The 20929-nt window shown below is 39.5% G+C and overlaps 1 protein-coding gene across 2 annotated transcripts; it reads left to right on the top strand.

Moving 5' to 3' along the window:
• Positions 1-576: 576 nt before the first annotated feature.
• Positions 577-19752, top strand: Ttc33 (tetratricopeptide repeat domain 33). 2 transcript variants are annotated; one of them, XM_048368116.1, is made up of 5 exons: positions 577-835; positions 4205-4426; positions 12933-13014; positions 14659-14790; positions 19035-19752. In XM_048368116.1, exons 1-5 carry the CDS (start codon positions 690-692, stop codon positions 19389-19391), a joined length of 939 nt encoding a protein of 312 aa, XP_048224073.1. In that variant the 5' UTR covers positions 577-689; the 3' UTR covers positions 19392-19752. The 2 variants fall into 2 exon arrangements, with proteins under 2 accessions (XP_048224073.1, XP_048224074.1); XM_048368117.1 differs by having other exon boundaries at positions 661-785.
• The last annotated feature ends 1177 nt before the right edge of the window (positions 19753-20929 follow it).

Below are 20929 nucleotides of genomic sequence, written 5' to 3'. Positions count from 1 at the left end.
CTTTGTTTTCTTTATTAGTATATACCAAGTATATAAAGGGGTTTCATATATATGCATATACTGTGCTTTGATCAAATTCACCCCTCCCCCTCAATTACTCATATTCCCTCTCCCCCCCCCCCCTTTTTCTTTTGGAACAATACAATGGGTTTTGTTATTCTGTTTTCATTTGTGCCAGCTTTGGTATTGATTCCCAGGAAAAGTCTATAGGTCAGCCATGATGCGCTCTGGTTAACCCTCAAATCTTTTCTCAATCCACATTTTCCTCTGTCCTCTGCACTTGGCTGGCTTTGGCAGTTAAGTTGTAAAGCCCTTTGGGGAAGGAACATATCTTACCCTTTACCCGTCAAAGTAATTTTCCCCGAACTTACTTAACTCGGGGTCTGTCGGACCTTTAGACTTGTTAGGATAGCTGGTCATTTTTCCCATTCCTTCCCTTAAGACCCCCAACATTCCCAGATACTTCTAGGGAGCGCGCTGTCCAGGGCTGTACTACAAATCCCAGAAGGCAATGCGGTATTGTGGGCACCGCGGCGGCTGCTGGGATATGCGATCCTGGAGAAGACACCGTTGCACCGAAGTCTTCTTCGTTTTTCCTCTTTCCGCCTCTCTGGACCACCGGGGACGCTCTACAGTTGTTCTTGCCTATTTCTTAGAAGATCTTGGCGCCATGGCCATGGTACAGAAGCATGCAACGAAGTAGGCGGGACTCGGAATCCACAACTTCCTCTTCTGGTGGCAAAGGTCAAGCGGAATGTAAACACTGGACCACGGAGCGGTGTCAGGTAACCCGGGCTTGTGGGTGCGCCGAGGGTGGAGGAGGAAGTCGAGCGGGGTGAGTGCCTAGGACGGGCTGGGACGGAGCTTCAGGGAAGTCTGGCCGAGCGGGAGCGCTGAGGCTGGTGTCGGGGGGCCCGCGAGCACGGGGGTCGAGCCGCCCCTGGCGTGGAGGCGGGCCCCGCGGCCTCGACCTTTCCAGGACTGGTGATCTCGCCGCAGCTCCTTCCTCCCGGGCTTTGGGGGCGTCTGGAGGGCCGCTGGAGGGGGTGGCGTCTGGAGGGCCGCTGGAGGGGGTGGCGTCTGGAGGGCCGCAGCAGGGGGGTGGTGTCTGGAGGGCCGCAGGGCGCGGGGGCGGGGGGGGGGGAGGTGTATGAAGGGCCTCACCGGCCCCGGCCTGCACTGCCTTTGTGAATTCGTCCTCATGGACCTTCTTGTTCTTGTCTGGCAGTGATGGGAAGGTAGCAGATTTCTCTCCCCGCCCACCCCCCCCCCCGCCCTCCTTTCCTTCTTCCCTCCCTCCCTACCTCCCTCCGTCCCACCCTTCTCCTCCCTTTCTCCTCTTCCTTCCTCCCCCCCTCACCCTCCCCTCTCTCTCTTCCTCCCTCCCTCTCTCCCCCCGCCCCCCCCCCCGCCCCGTGGCATTTGTTTTGGGTAAATCCTTTCTTGAACTCTTTAGGTCCGAATGCATTTTTTTTTTTTTAACCCGGAAGGTTGCGGCCACTGTGGATTTTCTCATTGAGATCCAAGTTCTTGGACTTGGTCTAGTACGCAAGACACTTTACTCAGCCACAGTTATGCACACGACAGCCATGGTGGGGTAGAATGTCGAGACCGTAATGTTATCAAGCTCTTATTAGAGTAGGGATGACTGAACCAGGATTTAGGATTTAGAATACGACGTCATGTGGGAAAAAATGTTATGCCATTTGTTAAATGTAATTCTGTATAAAATAAAGTCCAGTCTGGTTTTTGACTGAGATTAACATAGAACCTGAGCGATTGTAATTTACTTACATAGTACTTACCTGATAAAAAATATTGGTGCCTTGTGCATCTAGCTATAGGTTTAGGAAAGCCTCTTCTATAAGAAGTTTAAATTATTTGTTGAGATAAACTTAGAGGAACAATAAACGAATCTTTTTTCATGGGGAGATGGGAATACTACAGGTCAGTTGGCCTTGACCTAATATTGACCTGGGATTTCTGACCTCATGCTTCTAATGCTTTTTCCTCCTGAGTACCTGGAATACCGCCATGCACCATCAAGCCTGACAGAGTCATTACTCGGCTATTTAATATACCCTTTGTGTGCATGTGGATTGCTGAGGTTCAAACCCAAGGTCTTGCACATACTAGGCAAGTACTGTACCAGTGAGCACCATTTCCAGCCATGTTTTTCATGCAGTTTGAACAGATGATTATTGTCCTGAAATCCATAACTCCTTGTTTTATCCCGGTCTCTCAACTTTCCTAAACATTTCAAGTAATATTAACTCCATTGTGTCTGCAAGGACTATTTTTGACTCTCTTGCCTAGACCACAGTTGTCAGTTTCTTGTGATATGAGACCTCTGTGCCCTTATACTTTCATTCTGTCCTGATCTGTTACAGCCTCCAGTTTCAAGAGATGTGAGCGAGAATGATATAAGCATGAAGCAACAGGCCTTGCAGGTTTTTTCATACATAAGAACGGGCACCTGGGGCCTTAGCTTATACCTTTCTTCAACAGTTACAACTGGAAAATGGGGGAGAATAGTGGGAGTCTGAATGACCTACTAAATAAGAACAATACATTTGCTCACCATTTTTCCTATCCTAGACACCTTATCTCCTGTTACTAATAATCAACAGAATCAGTTAATAATTATTGATTACATTTTTCATCATTTTGAGCCAGAGTTTTACTCTATAACCCAATTTAGCCTGGGACTTGCTGTGTAGATCACCTGTGGCCTCAACTTCTGGATCAGCTTCCTATAGACATACTTCACCATACCTAGACGTTGACAATTTTTTTCTTGTGAATGCATCAGATTTCTTTTAGCATTAGTAGAGTTTTGCACTGATATCACACATTGCTAATAAAGAAACAGCTTCATTTGGGAAAATGTAATTACAATTCTCTTTACCTATAGAGACAGTCATAAATATAAAACTACTTGTTAATCTTTTTTTTTTTTTTATCCATCGTGGAGCTTGAATTCTGGGCCTGGGTGCTGTTTCTGAGCTCTTCAGTTCAAGGCTAGTGCTTTATCACTTTGAGCCACAGGGACACTTCTGGTTTTCTGGTGGTTAATTGGAGATAAGAGTCTCATGGACTTTCCTGTTTTATTATGGAAAATAAGATATATGAAATGAGATAGCAAAGAACAATGAATCCTATATATTAATCATCTATCTTCAGTTAGCCATTCAAAACAATCTTATTTCATATCTTTCCCCTGCATTCCCCACCCCTGTTGATTTTTTTTTTTTTTTTTTTGCCAGTCGTGGGCCTTGGACTCAGGGCCTGAGCACTGTCCCTGGCTTCTTCTCGCTCAAGGCTAGCACTCTGCCGCTTGAGCCACAGCGCCGCTTCTGGCGGTTTTCTGTATATGTGGTGCTGGGGAATCGAACCTAGGGCCTCGTGTATCCGAGGCAGGCACTCTTGCCACTAGGCCATATCCCCAGCCCCCCCTGTTGATTTTTTGAAATGATTCCTCGCTATAGAATTTCATGTGAAATTTTTTTTGCTAGTCCTGGGGCTTGAACTCGGGGCCTGAGCACTGTACCTTTTTTTTTGCTCAAGGCTTGCACTCTACCACTTGAGCCACAGTGCTACTTCTGGCTTTTTTCTGTATATGTGGTGCTGAGGAATCTAGCCCAGGGCTTCATGTATATGAGGCAAGCACTCTACCACTAGGCCATATTCTCAGCCCCATGTGAAATATTTTTATAAGCTGAAGATTTTATAAGTAATGACGTGGTTTTAAAAGATATGCTTTCTTTCTTTTTTTTTATAAACACACTTAGGCCACACCTTCATTTCCACCTTTTGCTGGTTAATTAGAAACAGGAGTCTCAAATTTGTCTGCCTGAGCTGACTTTGAACCCCATCCCCAGATTGAGATCTGCTTGTGTGTAGCTAAGATTATAGAGCTTTGGCTCTGGTCCCATATTTCTTATAAACTGGCAGAAGTCTAATCTGATTCAGAATTAGTCTTTGCAAGAATGCTCCAAGGTTGGCATACAATTTTCATTAGAGAGCACAATGATATGACATCCAGTCATCTTTCTTTGAGACTTTTAGCAGTTCTTGATTATTGCCTAGGCTCGCTCATTAAAAATGGTGACAGTTTCACCTTTTTATCTTTTATTTACCTGTTCATTGGCCAAGTTTGAATATAAAAGGTGTTTTATGTGTGTGATTTTTTTTTCCTCCCCAGAATGGCTTCGTTTGGGTGGAAAAGGAAGATTGGTGAGAAGGTATCAAAGGCTACATCCCAGCAGTTTGAAGCTGAGGCTGCTGATGAGAAGGAGGGGGTTGAGAATGATGAAGGGAACTGGCTTCATGCCACTAAACGTAGAAAAGAAATTCTCCAGGAAGACTGTGCTGAGAAAAGTAAACAGCTGAAGGAGGAAGGAGCCAATTTGGCAGAAAGTAAAAGGTATGTTTTTAGAATATTCTTGTCTACATTATCTGCATCGCTGTCAGTAATGGGATGGAGGTTTGAATTCAGTGAATTCATGTATTAAAAAGCTGGTAGAAGTGCTAAAATAATAGAAAGTAATAAGCTAAAAAATAGATTTAACTTTGCCACTTACCATAACTACTTTTTTCTTCTCTTTTTTTTTACTGGCATTCATCAGTAGTACAAAGGGATTTTATTGTGATAATTCTGTAGATACTTACAGTGTACACTGAACATGTTCTCTCCATTACGTTCTTCTTCCTCCCTGCTCCCCTTTTCAGTATCTATCTTCTTTCTTCAATCAAAGAAGTGGTTCACACTATTCTTAAACTCTTAATCCTTCTATTTCAGTTTTACTAGCACAGCGAGTACAGTTGTATATCACTCCACCTGGCTGCCATTGAATTCTTACTTTAGTAAATATAACATGGTTCATAGGGATTTTCCAATAGCTTCCTTTGTTCTTAGCCCTTCCCTAGCTATGTTCTTAAGATTCTCCTATATGTAACTGTTTCTTTTTCCTTTATATTTCTCACTTTTAAATTTCTTTTCCTCTTCCTCTGGTTAGATATCTTATTGGGAATGAAAATTCATTCTCTTGAAACTCAGTTGGGGAAGACTCAAATTTTTTAGTAGAGTTTGTCTATAAAATGGAATTACTATATAGATGCAAATAAAAGTAGATCATTATCTCACACCGTATAAAGACGATGGACTGACTAAAAAGCAAAATTTTAAAAAAGTTGGGCCTTGGAGAGAAATCCAGATGTGCTGGGTGCTGGAGGCTCATGCCTGTAATCCTAGCCAGTCTGGTAAGGAAAGCCCATGAGACTTTTATTAGCAGTTAAGGGGGCGGGGGTGGGGGGTAAGGGTGGGGGTGGGGAAAGAGAAGGGGGAGAGACCTACAAGTGAATCTGTGGCTTAAGTGTTAGACCGCTAGCCTTACCTAGGTACTTGTGAGGCACAGATTGGGAGATATATGATGTTTGCCTGGGAAAAAGGCTTAAGAGACCCCCATCTCATAAGGTAGATAGGGTGTCACATGCTGATCATCCCAGCTATGTGGGAAGCATAAAACAAGGTGCCTAGGCATAAATGTGAGACTATTTGAGAAAAAACTAAACCAAAAAGGGCTTTTGGAGTGTGGCTCAAGTGGTTGAGTATTACAAGGCCCTGAGTTCAAGTCCCAGTACTACCATAGAAAAATCTAAATATAAAAGGTCAAATTCTATAGTTAACAGACAATAATATAGATAATTTTTATAATCTTTTGGAGGACTTTTAATTTCGAAAATTTGGGGGGGGGCTATTTTATAACATAGGTTTTCATGAGCTAACTGCTGTTGACTGCATTCTATCTATAAAATACAGATTTAAAAAATTCAAACTAGAATATGCTATTCCGAGAATATATTTTATCTTATACCCTAACTATGTAAGAGTTTTGGGTTCAGAATTTTTCAACTCCCTTCATTCTCTCTTGCCAAGAAAATATAGCACTTGAGAATAACTGCTCTCTTCTGTGTCTCATTCCTTTTCCCACCTCCTATACTTTTCCATTCCTCCATCTTCCAATTTGTTTTATATAACAAGGTTTTATGAAAACTAAATCCCCTACTTAGGGGGTACAGCCCAGTGAAGCTTTGGGTCTTGGTAGCTAGATCTTTGTTCTTTTTTTTTTTTTTTTGCCAGTCCTGGGCCTTGGACTCAGGGTCTGAGCACCATCCCTGGCTTCTTCCCGCTCAAGGCTAGCACTCTGCCACCTGAGCCACAGTGCCCCTTCTGGCCGTTTTCCATATACGTGGTGCTGGGGAATCGAACTGAGAGCTTCATGTATAGGAGGCAAGCACTTTTGCCACTAGGCCATATTCCCAGCCCTAGATCTTTGTTCTTGAGTCTAGCTCCATTTATTAGTTTTGTAATATTAGTCAAGTCACTCATTCTGCATATCTTTCCTTTTCTGCATGATGTATTTACTTGACAATCTTGTGCTGATGAAATGAACCTTCTATATGTAATGTACTTGAAAGCTAGATATAAATACTAATTTATATAATTATAGTATTTTTATTGTCATAATTGCTATTATAATTTCATTTGTTCTGTATCCTTAGCTGGTCAAATATTTTTTAGACTTCAAGTATTATTTCCTAATGAGGTTCTCATGAGGTTGAAATCCAATGATGGATACAAAAATTAAATGTCAACTTCTACTTGGAACCATGAAAACTAGTCCTAAACATGTAGAAAAATGGGACAAAAGGGATGAAAGAAGTGTTTTCAGAAATTGGATAATGGTCATCATAGAACTCAGATTTTTGAGAGAAGGAACACAAAAGAGATGATTTTTGTGAGCTGAAGGTAGAAATTTCCAGGCTGTAAACAGGTAGAAACCACACAGACTTTATTGGTTTTGCTTAGTTGGGTAGACCAGATTTCAGAGAGGCTAAGCAAGCTAGAAGTTGTAGAATAGAGTGTTAGAGAAGAAAGTTCTTTAAAGAAAAAGCTATCCATCTTTGTGAGATCCCCTTGAAGCTTGATGAACAGTAGGCCATGCACCTGTGGATGAAATGTCCTAAGTCCAGGCAACATAACTTTGTTGTAAGCCAAACAATTCCCAAGTCAAACACTGCAGAGGGAAATTCAGGTTTCAGCCCTTTAATCTGTAATGTCTTTAGTGGTTACCAGTCACAATCACTGGAGCTACTAGAGGAGTTATGCCTTAGTAGAATGATCATAGTATCTCTCGAATGAAGGCTACTCTAGGCCTGCCCTAAGCAAAATTTACAGTCATGTTTTGATCCAGGCATAGTGGTACATTCCTGTAATCCCAGCACTTGGCAGGTAGAAGCCATCCAAGCATACAGAGAAAGACCTTGTTTCAAAAAAAAAAAAAAAAATCCCACCAAATTACTAAGTAGGCCAAGAAGTTGGAAGCTGTAGGCTATCAACAGGACAAAAATCAGTCAGGAGACGTAGACTCAAAATAGAATAGGTAATGGAGTAGTGGACAAAGAAGTTTAAATACTTGTATAGCTTTGTTTAAATATTTAAAGGGAAACATGAACCTAATGAGTGAAGTGGATACTACAGAAAAAAAACCAAAACAGTGGAATAGCTCAATATTATCTGGAATGAGTCAGGTTAGCAGCTATGCTAGTGGGTCTTCAAAAATCCAGATGCTGAGACTGAATTAAACATGCAAAAGTTTTTATTTACAGGACCTTCTAAATGAGAAAATAGAATGAAACTAGGAATTTGGGGAAAGCTAGATGTCAAGGGAACCAGTAATTAACAGAGCCTTCTGATCAGTCTTCACAAAGTGGAGAAGCAGGCCATATGCTTAGGAATCTCAGAAGGTATTCTTTGCCAGTGTTAACATTTGTCACCCCCGAGAGAGGATCTTGCTGTACTTGCAGTAACTGTAGGCTTTTAGCCACATGGTACAAGTAACAGTGAGTGAGTGTAGTGAGAGTGGAGTATCAGGGGCAGAGCTCCTGGTGGGACTAGGAGTTCTATTGGCATTGGAGGGCCAGTTGGCCATCTATAAGAAGCTGCTCTTGTCATCCATGACCATGACCTGCTCACTTATCTGCTTTAACCCATCACTCTTTCACACAGTCTCCACAGCCCTCTCCAGTGTGCATCCAGCAAGAGCCGGAGCATTTTAGCAGTTGCAGCCCTGAGGAAACGATCAAATCGTGTGTGTGTGTGTGTGTGTGTGTGTGTGTATGTGTGTATGTGTGTGTGTGTGTCATTCATGTCTCTATATGATTATATATATATATATGATTTGATGCATATATCATGACTTTTGCTTTAATGCTGAGATTTTTAAAAATTGTAAATGATTGCAAGGATTAAGTTCATGGAAAGTGGACTAGCTTTGAGATTGGTAACAATTCTTAGAGTGACAGAAAAAGATGCTCTGAATAAAATGTTAAAGAAGAGAGAAGTTGATAAAGAGGAGGCACAGTTTCTTTTTCTGTTTTAAATGTTTTTTTTTTTTTTCCCAGATAGGGTTTCTCTGTGTAACCCAGGCTGCTTTCTAACTCAGTATGTAGTCCATTATGTAGCCTCACTGACCTTGAACTCACCATACAGCCCAGGCTTACCTTGAATTTAGGATCCTTCTACCTCTACCTCCCTGGTACTGAGATTACAGGTTTGTACTACTGTACCCAGTCTCTCATTTTTTTTTAAATTTAAATTTTAATGTTTTTAAACTCTCAGTATTTTCTCATTTAGTTTTAGTCAGCACTTGAGAGTTAGATAACTCTAATTTGGCATGATCCAGGTGTATCAGTATTATCCCTCTGCCAAAAAAGGTCAGCTCTGCTGCACCAGAATCTTCTTTAGCCTTGCTTACAGTAACACATGACTCAGATTTATTTTGCCATTTAAGTCCAGCTGCTTTTAAGTCCTACAGTTTTATCATATACTTCCCATCTGAACCTTAAGTAATTTGGTGCTTTTTAAAGACAAATATAGTTAATCTAGTGGTTGAGAGTATGAATTTTAAATTTAGTGTACCTGAATTCAAGTACTACTTTATCATTTCTGTCTGTATAAACCTTGAGTTATTAGCTTCTCTGTCACTTTTAGTTTGTAAAATGGTGATATATTTCTTATAGAATGTTAGAAGATTTAAGAGCAAGCCCATGTAAAAGTACAGTAGTCCTCCTGGCAAGCACTAAGTAAATATACTGTCGATTTTAGGATTTTATATGTTATTGGAATATTTCATGCAATATTGTTTTGGTGGTTATTTTGTTTAAATATATGTTTCTAACATTATAACTAGGTAGAATATACCTATTCAAGAGTGATAGTATAGGTCCCAATATTCTGAAATCCATGTGTAGCTTTAACCACTAGGTGGTGATACTTGATTGCCTACATAAATGCTCTACTTTTCTGTATTAGAATCTGTGTGTACCACAAGTATACCGAGAATTGACCTGTTAAAGTTCTGGAGGGCTGGGGTCACACACAAAGAGTGTGAGTGATTTAGGGCCTTGTGGAGCAGACTTTGGTGGAGGAACAAGGTACCAGTAAAAGCCTGCAGGCAAATTGGTTTTCCTTATTTTCCAATAATGGACTGTTTCCAATTTATAGTGGCTTCATAAATCTCTCAGAAGACGTTTCACAAAATGAGCAATTGTATGTGTTTGTTTGTGGAGCTGTTGCTAGTTTAACTTTGTCTTGTATTTATTCTCCTTATTCCTCTTTTCTCTTCATTCTTGATTCCCTGGGATCCTACCAGTAACAGATAGTCAGCAGGCTTTGTCCTCAGATTCTATTTCCTATATAATCCAAAATATAAATAATCTTTAATTTCTTAATTTTTTTTCCTTTCCAGCCCACCTTCAGTTAACTTTACCTTTTTTCACATATTCACCTCTGTTACTGTTAATTATCTTAATCTGTGGTAATCTGTTATGTAAATTTCTTTAATGGTCTTGTAACTGGTCTCCCTGTGCACATTTTTATATTCTTAGGATCCATTCCCTTCCTCTGGGCTTCATTAATCTTCTAAAGTACAAATGAATTAATTTCCCTGTTGTATAAAAACTTGAACTTTCCCACACCACCTACATTAAATCTACACCTATAATTATGACCTATTAGATTTTCTGTGCTCAGAGTTTTGATTTACTTCTCTGACCTCTCACTTCCCTTCCTCCTTATTGTAGCCTCATTGATTTTGTTTCCTTTCTTTAAAGAATGGAATGTTTGATCTTTCCTTGGTCTCTTCTGTTGTTGAGAATGGACATTCTCCAGACTGTAGACAACCACCTTTTGTTTTGCAAGTCTCAGCTCAGGTTCCTTTCTAGAGAGATCTTTCCTGACTCTGCATTCTGATTAGCTACTTGGTCATTGCCTATCAAATCTTTCCATTTATTTTTTTTTAAATCCTAGCACTTATATTTGAACTATATGTCTTTCTTGCCCTCTACTCTTCTTACATATACATACTTTAGAAAGGAAAGTCTAGAAATATAATAAGGATCTATTATATCTTGTTGAATGTAGCATTCTAAGTACCTAGAATGCTGCCTGGCCCGCAGAAAGTACCATGTAAATATTTGTTAAAACAATAAGTTGTTAACTATATAGCTCATTAAATTTGAAACTATAGACAAGTCTAATTTGGAACAAAATAGCTAAGCACACTGGCATTTCTGACTGGCAAATGAGCTTGCTATCTAATTTTCATTTTCTTGGTCACCAGCTGTTCTTTGCCTCATTGTAGGATATTATCACACTTGCCCTTGTATAACCCCTGGCATTCACCTTGCTTCCTTCCTTGTATTAGTTCAGTTGGGTACTGTAAGGTTGTCTTTAAACTGGCTGAAACAGACTTTGGTCATTTATTAACTACAGTGACTTTAGACCAAGTGTTTATCTTTCAATGCTTCCTATCCAGCAGCTGCAGTAGGGCTGCTGTGTCTTTTTAGTCTGTTCCAAACTGAAGTTGAATTAAGAGATATGCTACCGGAGTTATGAGAGACCATTATTACATGCCAAGTTTCCTGTGATCCTATGGAAGAACAAAGGGGTACCACAGGGAAGTAAACCAGAGAGAAGAATGAAAGAAGAGATCAGAGAGGCAAAACTGCTACCAATAGAAAGCTGCTCATTTATTTCGTTACATCTTCGTATTTTTGTGCTCAACCAAGCACATTCTATTCAGTTGTACTTCTGCTAACAGCTTTGGTTAAAATAAAAGCAGTGGAGCCAGGTGCTATTGGCTCATGGCTGTAATCCTTGCTACTCAGGAGGCTGAGATCTGAGGATCATGGTTCAAAGCCAGCCTGGGCAAGAAAAGCATGTGAGACTCTTTATCTCCAATTAACCACCAGAAAACTGAAACTCGTGTTGTGGCTCAGGGTGGTAGAGTGCTAGTCATGAGCAAAAAAGCTCAGGAACAGTGCCCAAGCCCTGAGTTCAAGCCCCATGACCAAAAAAAAAAAAAAAAAAAAAGTGTCTGGGAAACAAATAAAAGAAATTATCCAAGAGAAGATAATACATAATAAGACTATGAAAGAAGTGATCAGTGGTTCACAACCTAGACACTTGGTGTAAGTGTTGAAGTTCATGAAAATAGGAGCTGTCTTCATAAGCATTGAAAACAGGGTGGTGGTAGTTCATTTTATTTTAAACAGAAGAAATGTTTCAACATTGGCATGAAGTATATTAAAGTAAGCTTGAGATATCCTGATTGAGCTATCCAGTGGTCTTAGGTGTAGATGTTGGTTGACTAAATGGCTCTGAAGCTTAAAAGAGAGACTGATTGGGAAAAATAGCAATGACTAGGTGGTAGTGGAAGTTATTTCCATACTGGTTTTGTTCATTTCAGCCATTCTTAAGTTTACCATGTATGAATGTGTTAATATACTTTTTTCTCCTATAGACAAAAGAAACCTAAAACTGATGAATCATTACAAAAATTACCTGGCTACCTTAAACAGTCATCTCTGTCAGCTAGGTTTTTGTAGCAGGACCCAGGGTTACAGATGGGTTGTAAATTTCTAGAAAAAGTGCTTTATAATACTTATAAAGTGAATGACAACGTATTATGATGTTTGAGTGAATGGGGTTGGGGAAGAAATTTTGACTGATTTCTCAGCCTAGAAAGTTAAAAAAAAAACTTTGGACAAAAATTTCTTAACATCTCGGATCTGGGAATGGCTTAGTGGTAGAGTGCTTGCCTAGCATGCATGAAGCCCTGGATTCGATTCCTTGGTATCACATAAATGGAAAAAGCCAGAGTGGCACTGTGGCTGAAGTGGTACAGTGTTAGCTTTGAGCAAAAGAAGCTCAGGGACAGTGCCCAGCCCCCGAATTCAAGTCCCAAGACTGTCAAAAAATTAAAAAAAATTCTAACATCTCTTTTATTTATATTTTTTCCTTTTTATTTCTTTTGCTGTCATTCCCTTTCATTCTTTTACTTTTAATTATCTATGTTTTTTAAACATTATCAGTTCTTAAGTAGATTTACTTAAATTTTTTATTGTTATTATAAAGGTGATATATACAGAGGGGTTACAGTTACATTAGTCAGGTACAGAGTACATTTCTTTTTGGACAGTATTACCCTAGATATATTTTGGTGAGCAATTATTACCTAGTTCCTGATTTTTTTAACTTAATTTTTTTTTTTTTTTTTTTGCTGGTCCTGGGGCTTGAACTTTTAGGGCCTGGGAACTGTCCCGAGTTTTTTGCTAAAGGCTAACACTCTACTACTTGAGCCACAGCTCTACTTTCAGCTTCTTTGGTGATTAATTGGAGATAAGAATCTCACTGACTTTCCTGCCAGTCTGGCTTTGAATTGCAGTCCTAGATCTCAGCCACCTGAGAAGCTAGGATTACAGGTGTGAGCCACTGGTGCTTGGCTAGTTCCTGATTTTAAAATGTGGTCATATACTCTCAAAGACTTATTGAAAGTGTGATATTAATGTAACTTTAACAACTACAGATATCGGGAAGCAATTCAGAAGTGGGATGAAGCACTACAGTTAACTCCAAATGATGCTACCCTCTATGAGATGAAATCACAGGTAATTATAAAGAATTTTATTTTCTATGAAATTGTGCTTTGGTTGGTGAGCATTGATGTGCCAGAATAATATTTTCTCTTTCAAATATAATTTATTTAACTTTAAACATACATCATATTATTTGTAGGTGTCTTATGCATGAACTTAGAAATTTATTTGCTTAGTAATGAGTTTAGTTTTTACTTTAATTGTATGGATGATTGTTTTTTAAAAAGTTACTAATGATCTCTTAAATAAATGAAAAGTTTCTAATTTGCTTGTCAGTTATCATACATGTAGCAGTATCTTACTTTTCCTCAATATGAGTATGGGTTGAGTGCTTTCAAAAGAGCCTAGGCCCTCAGCAAGAGATTAGAACCAAGGCAATTTATTAATAGTTTAAAAATAACATTTGAAGCTGGGCACTGGTGACTCATGCCTGTAATCCTAGCTACTCAGAAAGCTGAGATCTCAGCATTGCAGTTCCAGCTGTGGAGTCAGCCTGGGCAGGAAAGTCCATGAGACTCTTATCTCTAATGAACCACCAGGAAACCGGAAGTGATGCTGTGGCTCAAAGTGGTAGAGCACTAGCCTTGAGCAAAAAGAGCTCAGGGACAGTGTCCTGGCCTTAAGTTCAAGCCCTAAGGTTCCCCCCTCCCCCCATTTTTTTTCTATTTAAAATATTTATTTCTAATATTTTGTGGGAAAAGACTATAAAGAAAGCTTTGGAATATCTGAGTTAGGTTTTCTAAGAGACTGAAAATCTCATACAAAGTTAGGTGTGGTGTACATAACTATAATCCCTGAATTTGGAAGGTTGTGACACAAGCATTAGCCATTGTGAGTTTGAGACCACCCTAGATTACAAAGTGTTCCTGGTAAGTGTTGACTACAAAGCAAGACTCTGTCTCAAAAAACAATAAATAAAGCAGCAATCTTAAAAAGTAGCATTAAATATTCTTTGGCCAGGCACTAGTGGCTCATACATGTAATCCTAGTTTCTCAGGAGGTTGAGATCTGAGGCCTTATGGTTCAAAACCAGTTCAGGCAGAAAAGTCTGTGAGACTCTTATTTCCAGTTTTGTTTTGTTTTTCTGCCAGCCCTGGGGCTTGAACTCAGAGCCTAAGCACTGTCCCTGGCTTCTTTTTGCTCAAGGCTACCACTCTGCCACTTGAGCCACAGTGCCACTTCTGGCCTTTTCTATATATGTGGTGCTAAGGAATCGAACCCAGGGCTTCATGTATGCGAGGCAAGCACCGTACCAATAGGCCATATTCCCTTACTTTGGGAAGGAATTATTGTAATTCAGGTAGGATCTGTACTATTAACAAATGTTTTTTAGATGATGATTCCAAACTTGAGACACATGCTTTATCAGACGCAAAATACATTTAGTTCACCGAATCATGTGATAAGACCTTCATTTGGATGCCAATTAACTACTAAAAAGCTGGAAATGGTACTGTGGCTCAAAGTGGTAGAGTACTAACCTTCAGCATAAAAAGCTCAAGGACATTGTGCAGAGAGTAGAGGCCTCAGGAGTGGTACACACAGACATACACAGAAAAAGTGAAAATATTTGTTATATATTCTCTTTTGTTAGTAATTTGCTAGTTTTAAGTATATTACTAACAGATTGTGTTTATTCTTCCTTTTGGCATACAGGTCCTAATGTCTCTTCATGAAATGTTTCCAGCAGTGCATGCAGCAGAAATGGCTGTCCAGCAAAACCCACATTCATGGGAGTCTTGGCAAACTTTGGGTCGTGCTCAGCTTGGGTTAGGAGAGATAGTACTGGTAAGGAAATTACAGTGCTGAAATTTTAAGTTTATTTCCTTGTTCTTTTGATTACACACACACAAAAAGCCATTATCAAATCTCTGCAAAAACAAGCAGAAAATTAACCCTTAAATGGATTTATACAATAAGGAATTAATACATGAACACAGATCAAAGCCATAAACATTTCTTATGATTTATTAACACAAATTGTGTTAGAGTCAGTATAATTTTGGTAGGGTCAAATATATTTTAGTTATTTGGCATCATGAAAATTAAAACAAACTTTAAAACAATATTTGGTAAATCACACTTAAGTAGACAGCAAGTGAGTTTTAGCTTTGTTCTTTGGAGCATTAAAAGTGGCAAGTTGTAAGGTGGTAATGTCAATTAACATTATTATGGAGACAAACCACTTATAGGTTTCATAGAAGAAATGGAAGAGTAATGGTAATATGCTTAGCCTAGTGAGTGAAAAGTGAGGAAGGGTAGATTTGAAAATGAAACCTTAATCATTATTCATGGAGCTGTATCCAGCTTTGACATTTTAATTGGCATTTAGTTTCTATTTATTTTCTTATGTTTTGGTCCATACATAGGTACAGTAAGAATTGTTAGATATGTGAATTCATCGTGTTAAATTTGCTGTATGTGATATCTCTCAATATGTCTGGGTTCTGTTGGTAGCAAAGGCAAAATAGATAAGAATTGGCTGTGAGAATTGTCTCATTTTTATTTAGGCGAGACTATACATACCTGACAGTTAACATAATTCAACGTTTACTTCTTGTTCATTGAATTATGACTGTTTACTTTTACAGTTAAAACAGATTTTTAAGTTTCTTTTTAAAATACTTTTTATTATCTTTAAGTAGATGTACACAGGAGATTCAGTTCAGCATGTTTATGAATACAGTGCATGTTGATCAGGGTCACCCCTTCCATGATTCCCGTATCTTTTCCTACTCCACCCACATCCTCATTTTTCTTATTTTATTTTTCAGTATACATACTGAACATTATGTCTGTTAAATTTGCTGGTGAATGTTAAGTTTAAATGCTTTAGTGATGGTTTTAATTTATAACTTAGGTTTTTCTGTTGTGGACCCTCAAAGGTCCCTTAGTTACATTGAGGACCAAGATTCCAACATACAAACTTTTGTGGGACAAGCTACATCTAAACCATAGTGCTAGTCCTTCTGGTTCCCGCTTGTAAAAGTGGACATGTTGAACACAGTGAGTTCAAGCTGGTCCTTCCCCAGGGAGAATGTGGAGCTAGGACATTTATTCTTCCACTTATTCTGCTAAGCTGAAGGGGAGGACATATAGTGGACCCTCCCCCCCCCCCCCCACCAAATAGGTAGATTATGCAACACCTGACAGTTCTCCAAATCAGGCAAGACAGAAATCAGTTCTTTGGTAGCCCCTGTAGAAATTGGGACAGTCATCTTAAGAATCATTTTTTTTTTTCAACTGTCCTTTTGGGGAAGCTGGGATCTATAGTTTCTTCCAAATGGCTTGGTGCTGTTCCAGGAGTAAGATTCTGTGTGAGTGCTCTGACTCTTCCTACGAGGGAGCGTGAGTCTGCTTTCTTATTTGTCTTTCAGTTGTTTTTTGGATTTCTTAAGAATGGGTGTTTGTCTGCAACTGTTGCTGAGTTATTCAGCAACTGTTGCTGTGCTTATTTAGTGCCGGTGGGCCCAGGGCTGCTTTCATCCTTTAATGATGTAATTCCTGTGTCATCTGGTCTTGTGACATTCTTTTTTTTTTTTTTTTTTTTTTTGCCAGTCCTGGGCCTTGGACTCAGGGCCTGAGCACTGTCCCTGGCTTCTTCCCGCTCAAGGCTAGCACTCTGCCGCTTGAGCCACAGCACCGCTTCTGGCGGTTTTCTGTATATGTGGTGCTGGGGAATCGAACCTAGGGCCTCGTGTATCCGAGGCAGGCACTCTTGCCACTAGGCCATATCCCCAGCCCGTGACATTCTTTGATATTGTTGAGGAATGCAACCTTTTGGATTTACTTTAAATACCTGTCTTTAAAACTTACTAAAATAAGTACATGAGTTCAGTAATTAAGACTATATTATTCTGGCATAAATGTATAGATACACATCAATGAGAGAAGATCAGGAAGCTAGTAAAACCTTTACTTTTATAGTTCATTGGAACAGGCTACTAAGACAAGCCAATGAGTTGAAGAGTAGGCTTGAACAAATACCACTCAGTCAGCTGGATATTATGTTTAGGTCTTTGATTGACTTGTTATTTTTAGATATATGTAAAATACATGTATAGTTTCATTCCCCTTCTATATTTGTGTGTTTGCGTGTGTGTGCGTGCATGTGTGTGCATGTGCACATGTGCACTTGGGCCAGCTCTGAAGCTTGAACTCAGGGCTTGGATCTGTCCCTGAGCTTTTGTGTTCAATGATAGCACTCTACCACTTGAGCCACAGCTCCACTTCCAGCCTTTTTTTTTTTTTTGCCAGTCCTGGGTCCTGGGGCTTGAACTCAGGGCCTGAGCACTGTCCCTGGCTTCATTTTGCTCAAGGCTAACACTCTACCACTTGAGCCACAGCACCACTTCTGGCCTAGTCTGTATATGTGGTGCTGAGGAATTGAACCCAGGGCTTCATGTATACGAGGCAAGCACTCTACCACTAGGCCATATTCCCAACCTCACTTCCAGCTTTTTATTAGTAGTTGGAGATAAGAGCCTCATGGACTTGCCTGCTTGCCCAAGCTGGTTTCAAACCTTGCCTGCTAAGTAGGATTACAGGTGTGAGTCACTGAGCCTGGCTTAAATATAGCCTGTTTTTTTTGTTGTTGTTGTTGTTTGTTTTTAACTTAAAAAACAGTATACCACATTCTCAAAGGTATTTATTTATTTATTTATTTATTTTTGCTAGTCCTGGGCCTTAAACTCAGGGCCTGAGCACTGTCTCTGCCTTCTTTTTTGCTCAAGGCTAGCACTCTGCCACTTGAGCCACAGCGCCACTTCTGGACATTTTCTATATAAGTGGTGCTGGGGAATCGAACCCAGGGCTTCATATATACGAGGCGAGCACTCTTGCCATTAGGCCATATTCCCAGCCCTCTCAAAGGTTTTTAAACTGGCATTCCTGCCCCAGTTTAAAAGCTAAGTTTAGGGTTGGGGTGTTGTTCAGTGTCAAAGTGTCCTGGGTTCCATGCCTGGTACCAAAAAAGAAAAGACAGAGATACAGTTAAGAGAAAAGCTCAGGTTAGTATTTATTAAAAATTAGTATTATACTTTGTTCAACTATGTCATCGCTTTATAATGATTTGTAAAGGACCTAGAGCTGATAAGGTATCTGTGAAATTGTAAAATCTTTTTGTGTGTGTGAGGATCTTTTGAGTAGAGTACATGTTCTCAGAGAAACCCCACAGTTGACTTAGGCCAGTGTTTCTCAAACAGAAAGGGCATGTTGCCACCAGAGGATATTTGTCTGTATTGGAGACAGACATTTTGGGTTAACACATAGAGCACACGTGTCAGTAGAGCTGAGGTTGATGTGGCTCCAGATTCAAGTGGAGTCCTCTTGACTAAGAAGTATAACTAGAGTAAGACTGTGGTCTCTGAGGCCATCCTGCCTCAGTTTGCGTCCACCCAAGCCCCTTCCCTGTCCATGCCTTTGATAACTAATCTCTATTCATCTGTAAATTAAGATACAGACTTCTTAGAGTAATTGTGAAGTGAGTTATTACATGTAGATTTTTGCAAATAGTGACTAGAACATAGTAACCCTCAATAAATGTAGCATTGTTAAGATCTAAACTCTTGACTTCACTAGTATGTCTTCCTAGTACCGTGCTGTTAGGTCTTAGTCCAGGAAATCCTCAGGTTCATGTGTTTGCTAATGGGCAGAACCTGAACAATACATTCCCTTGGTTGCAGACTTCAATATTAGTACCTTTGTCTTAATGGCTTTTAGTCCATCAACATGTCATCTGTCACTTTCTCTCATACGTCTATACCTTTGCTTTTTTCCTTCCCCAGAGCTGAGGACCAACTCAGGGCAGCCAGGCAAGGCTAAGTCCCCAACCCCTTCTATACATTTTTTAAAAAACAATTATTCAGTCATAACAGAAGCCTTCTATCCTTTATGTTCTACTATATCAAAGTAATACATTAGCATGTCTATATGTTGACATGTCTACATACCCACACATATACGATATTAAGCATGCTGGTTTTTAGAAACAAAACAAATGGAAATTTCTGACATGGTTTTTGTTTTCCTAGGCAATTAGAAGTTTTCAAATAGCCCTTCACATCTATCCAATGAACCCTGAAATATGGCAAGAAGACCTTTCTTGGGCAAGAACCCTCCAGGAGCAGCAGAAGGTAGCACAAAGGGTTAAAAAGAGCGAAGAAGCGCCGTCTGGAGCGATACCTTTCTCCCCTAAGTCTATCCCTGACTATGACTTTGAGAGTGATGAGATTGTGGCTGTGTGTGCCGCTATTGCTGAGAAACAGAAGACAGCAGCGGCAAATAAAACCATGGTGATTGTGTCCGCTTCCGGGACAGTGGAGACTGTAACAGAGAAGGAAGAGGGTGCTCCACCGCCAGACAACTCTGTGTTTATCAAAGCCCGATGAAGTGGATGCACCCTAAATTATTTGAGTCTGTCTGATTACTGCTTCACATTTAGACAGAGACACACACGTACTCTGAGACAGGGATGAGACTGCTGTCCATAAAATACATTTGCTTCTCATGAGGTATATAAAAATGCAGTGGTAGAAGCATTGTGTAGTGTTGGACTGTGCTTTTTAAGTTATGACTTCTACTTGAGGCTAAACTCCTGAGAAAAATGTGTTTGGGTTGATAAACTTCGTTTAATTTGGATATTAGTGGTTACACTTAAAGGTATGAGTTGGAAAGTATATTCTTGGATAGTGAATAACTTGATAACTAATGTTATTAAAGTATTGACCCATTAACATGTTTTATAGTGAAGAGAATGTATGATTTCTTCTAGAAAAATGTTGCCATTACTATTTACTCTTCCATCTTTCTTGCTTCCATCTTTATTGAATTAAGGCTTCACAAAACTTGAATAATTTTACCCTTCCTTATGATTCAAAGTTATCATTTTGTTCTATATAGAATCTTAGAAAGGTTGCCTGAAAATGCATGCAAATGTGTACATCTTATTTCCTTGATATTTCTTTCTATTCTGATTTGTGCTTCTGGATTTTGTTTGTTTTCTGTGCTAGTAGCTGAGGCTTGAAGTAAAGATGTGGATGCTGGCTTCTAGTGTTTTCTTGCCCAAGGCTGACACTCTACTACTTGAGGCACAGCTCCACTTCTAGTTCTTTGGTGGTTCATTAGAGATAAGAATCTCATGGACTTTTTACCCAAGCTGGCTTTGAACCATTATCCTCAGATCTCAGATCTCAGTATCCTGAGTTGCTAGGATTACAGGAGTGAGCCATTTGCTCTTGGCTTCTCTTGACATTACTTGTAACAGTAGTAGTCATCTCCTTTAGTATTTGTTCAATGTGTGAAATATTGATAAATGTTAAATGAATTTTTTATTGTCATGGCAATGTAGTTCTCACCACTAATAGTCTTTTTTTTTTTTTCCTTGCCAGCTTTGGGGCTTGAACTCAGGGCCTGGGCACTTTCTCTAAGCTACTTTTACTCAAGGCTAGTGCTCTACCACAGTGCCACTTCTGGCTTTTTCTGTTTTTGTGGTACTGAGGAATCAAACCCAGGGCTTCATGCATGCTATGTAAGCACTCTACCACTAAGCTACATTCCCAGCCCATAGTAGTAACTTTTTAAATGATGGCAGTTACAGTCATGCCAACAAATTGTACTACATTATCCCATTCACAATCACTGTTTATTTTCCTTATTTTTAGAAGCATAGAAAACCCTGAAAACACTTGTTTGCTTGTAACTTTCCAGCTGGTGATTTAAAGTTACTTTTCTAGATTATTTTTTGTTGATCTAGTCAGTGAAATGAAAAAATAATTACAACTTAAGTAACTAAATAACATTCTTCTAAAAATAAAAAGTAGGGGTATCATAATGCCAATGATTGAATAACTTAAACAAAAATACAGAGAAACTGGAATGTTATTTGTAATCTAATCCCATGAGTATGAGAAGGATATGTTGAAAAAAG

Source organism: Perognathus longimembris, chromosome 19 (genome assembly GCF_023159225.1).
Source record: "Perognathus longimembris pacificus isolate PPM17 chromosome 19, ASM2315922v1, whole genome shotgun sequence".
NCBI lineage: Eukaryota > Metazoa > Chordata > Mammalia > Rodentia > Heteromyidae > Perognathus > Perognathus longimembris.
The sequence above is the reverse complement of the archived record's forward strand: the minus strand, read 5'-3'. Positions and strand labels throughout refer to the sequence as shown.

What these genes read in the sequence shown, in the direction of transcription:
- Ttc33 (XM_048368116.1), top strand. Translation starts at nt 690, where the DNA reads ATGCAACGAAGTAGGCGGGACTCGGAATCCACAACTTCCTCTTCTGGT. An exon ending in GGAGGAGGAAGTCGAGCGGG is followed by an intron (nt 836 to 4,204) that starts GTGAGTGCCTAG and finishes TTTCCTCCCCAG; the next exon opens with AATGGCTTCGTTTGGGTGGA. An exon ending in TCTATGAGATGAAATCACAG is followed by an intron (nt 13,015 to 14,658) that starts GTAATTATAAAG and finishes TTTGGCATACAG; the next exon opens with GTCCTAATGTCTCTTCATGA.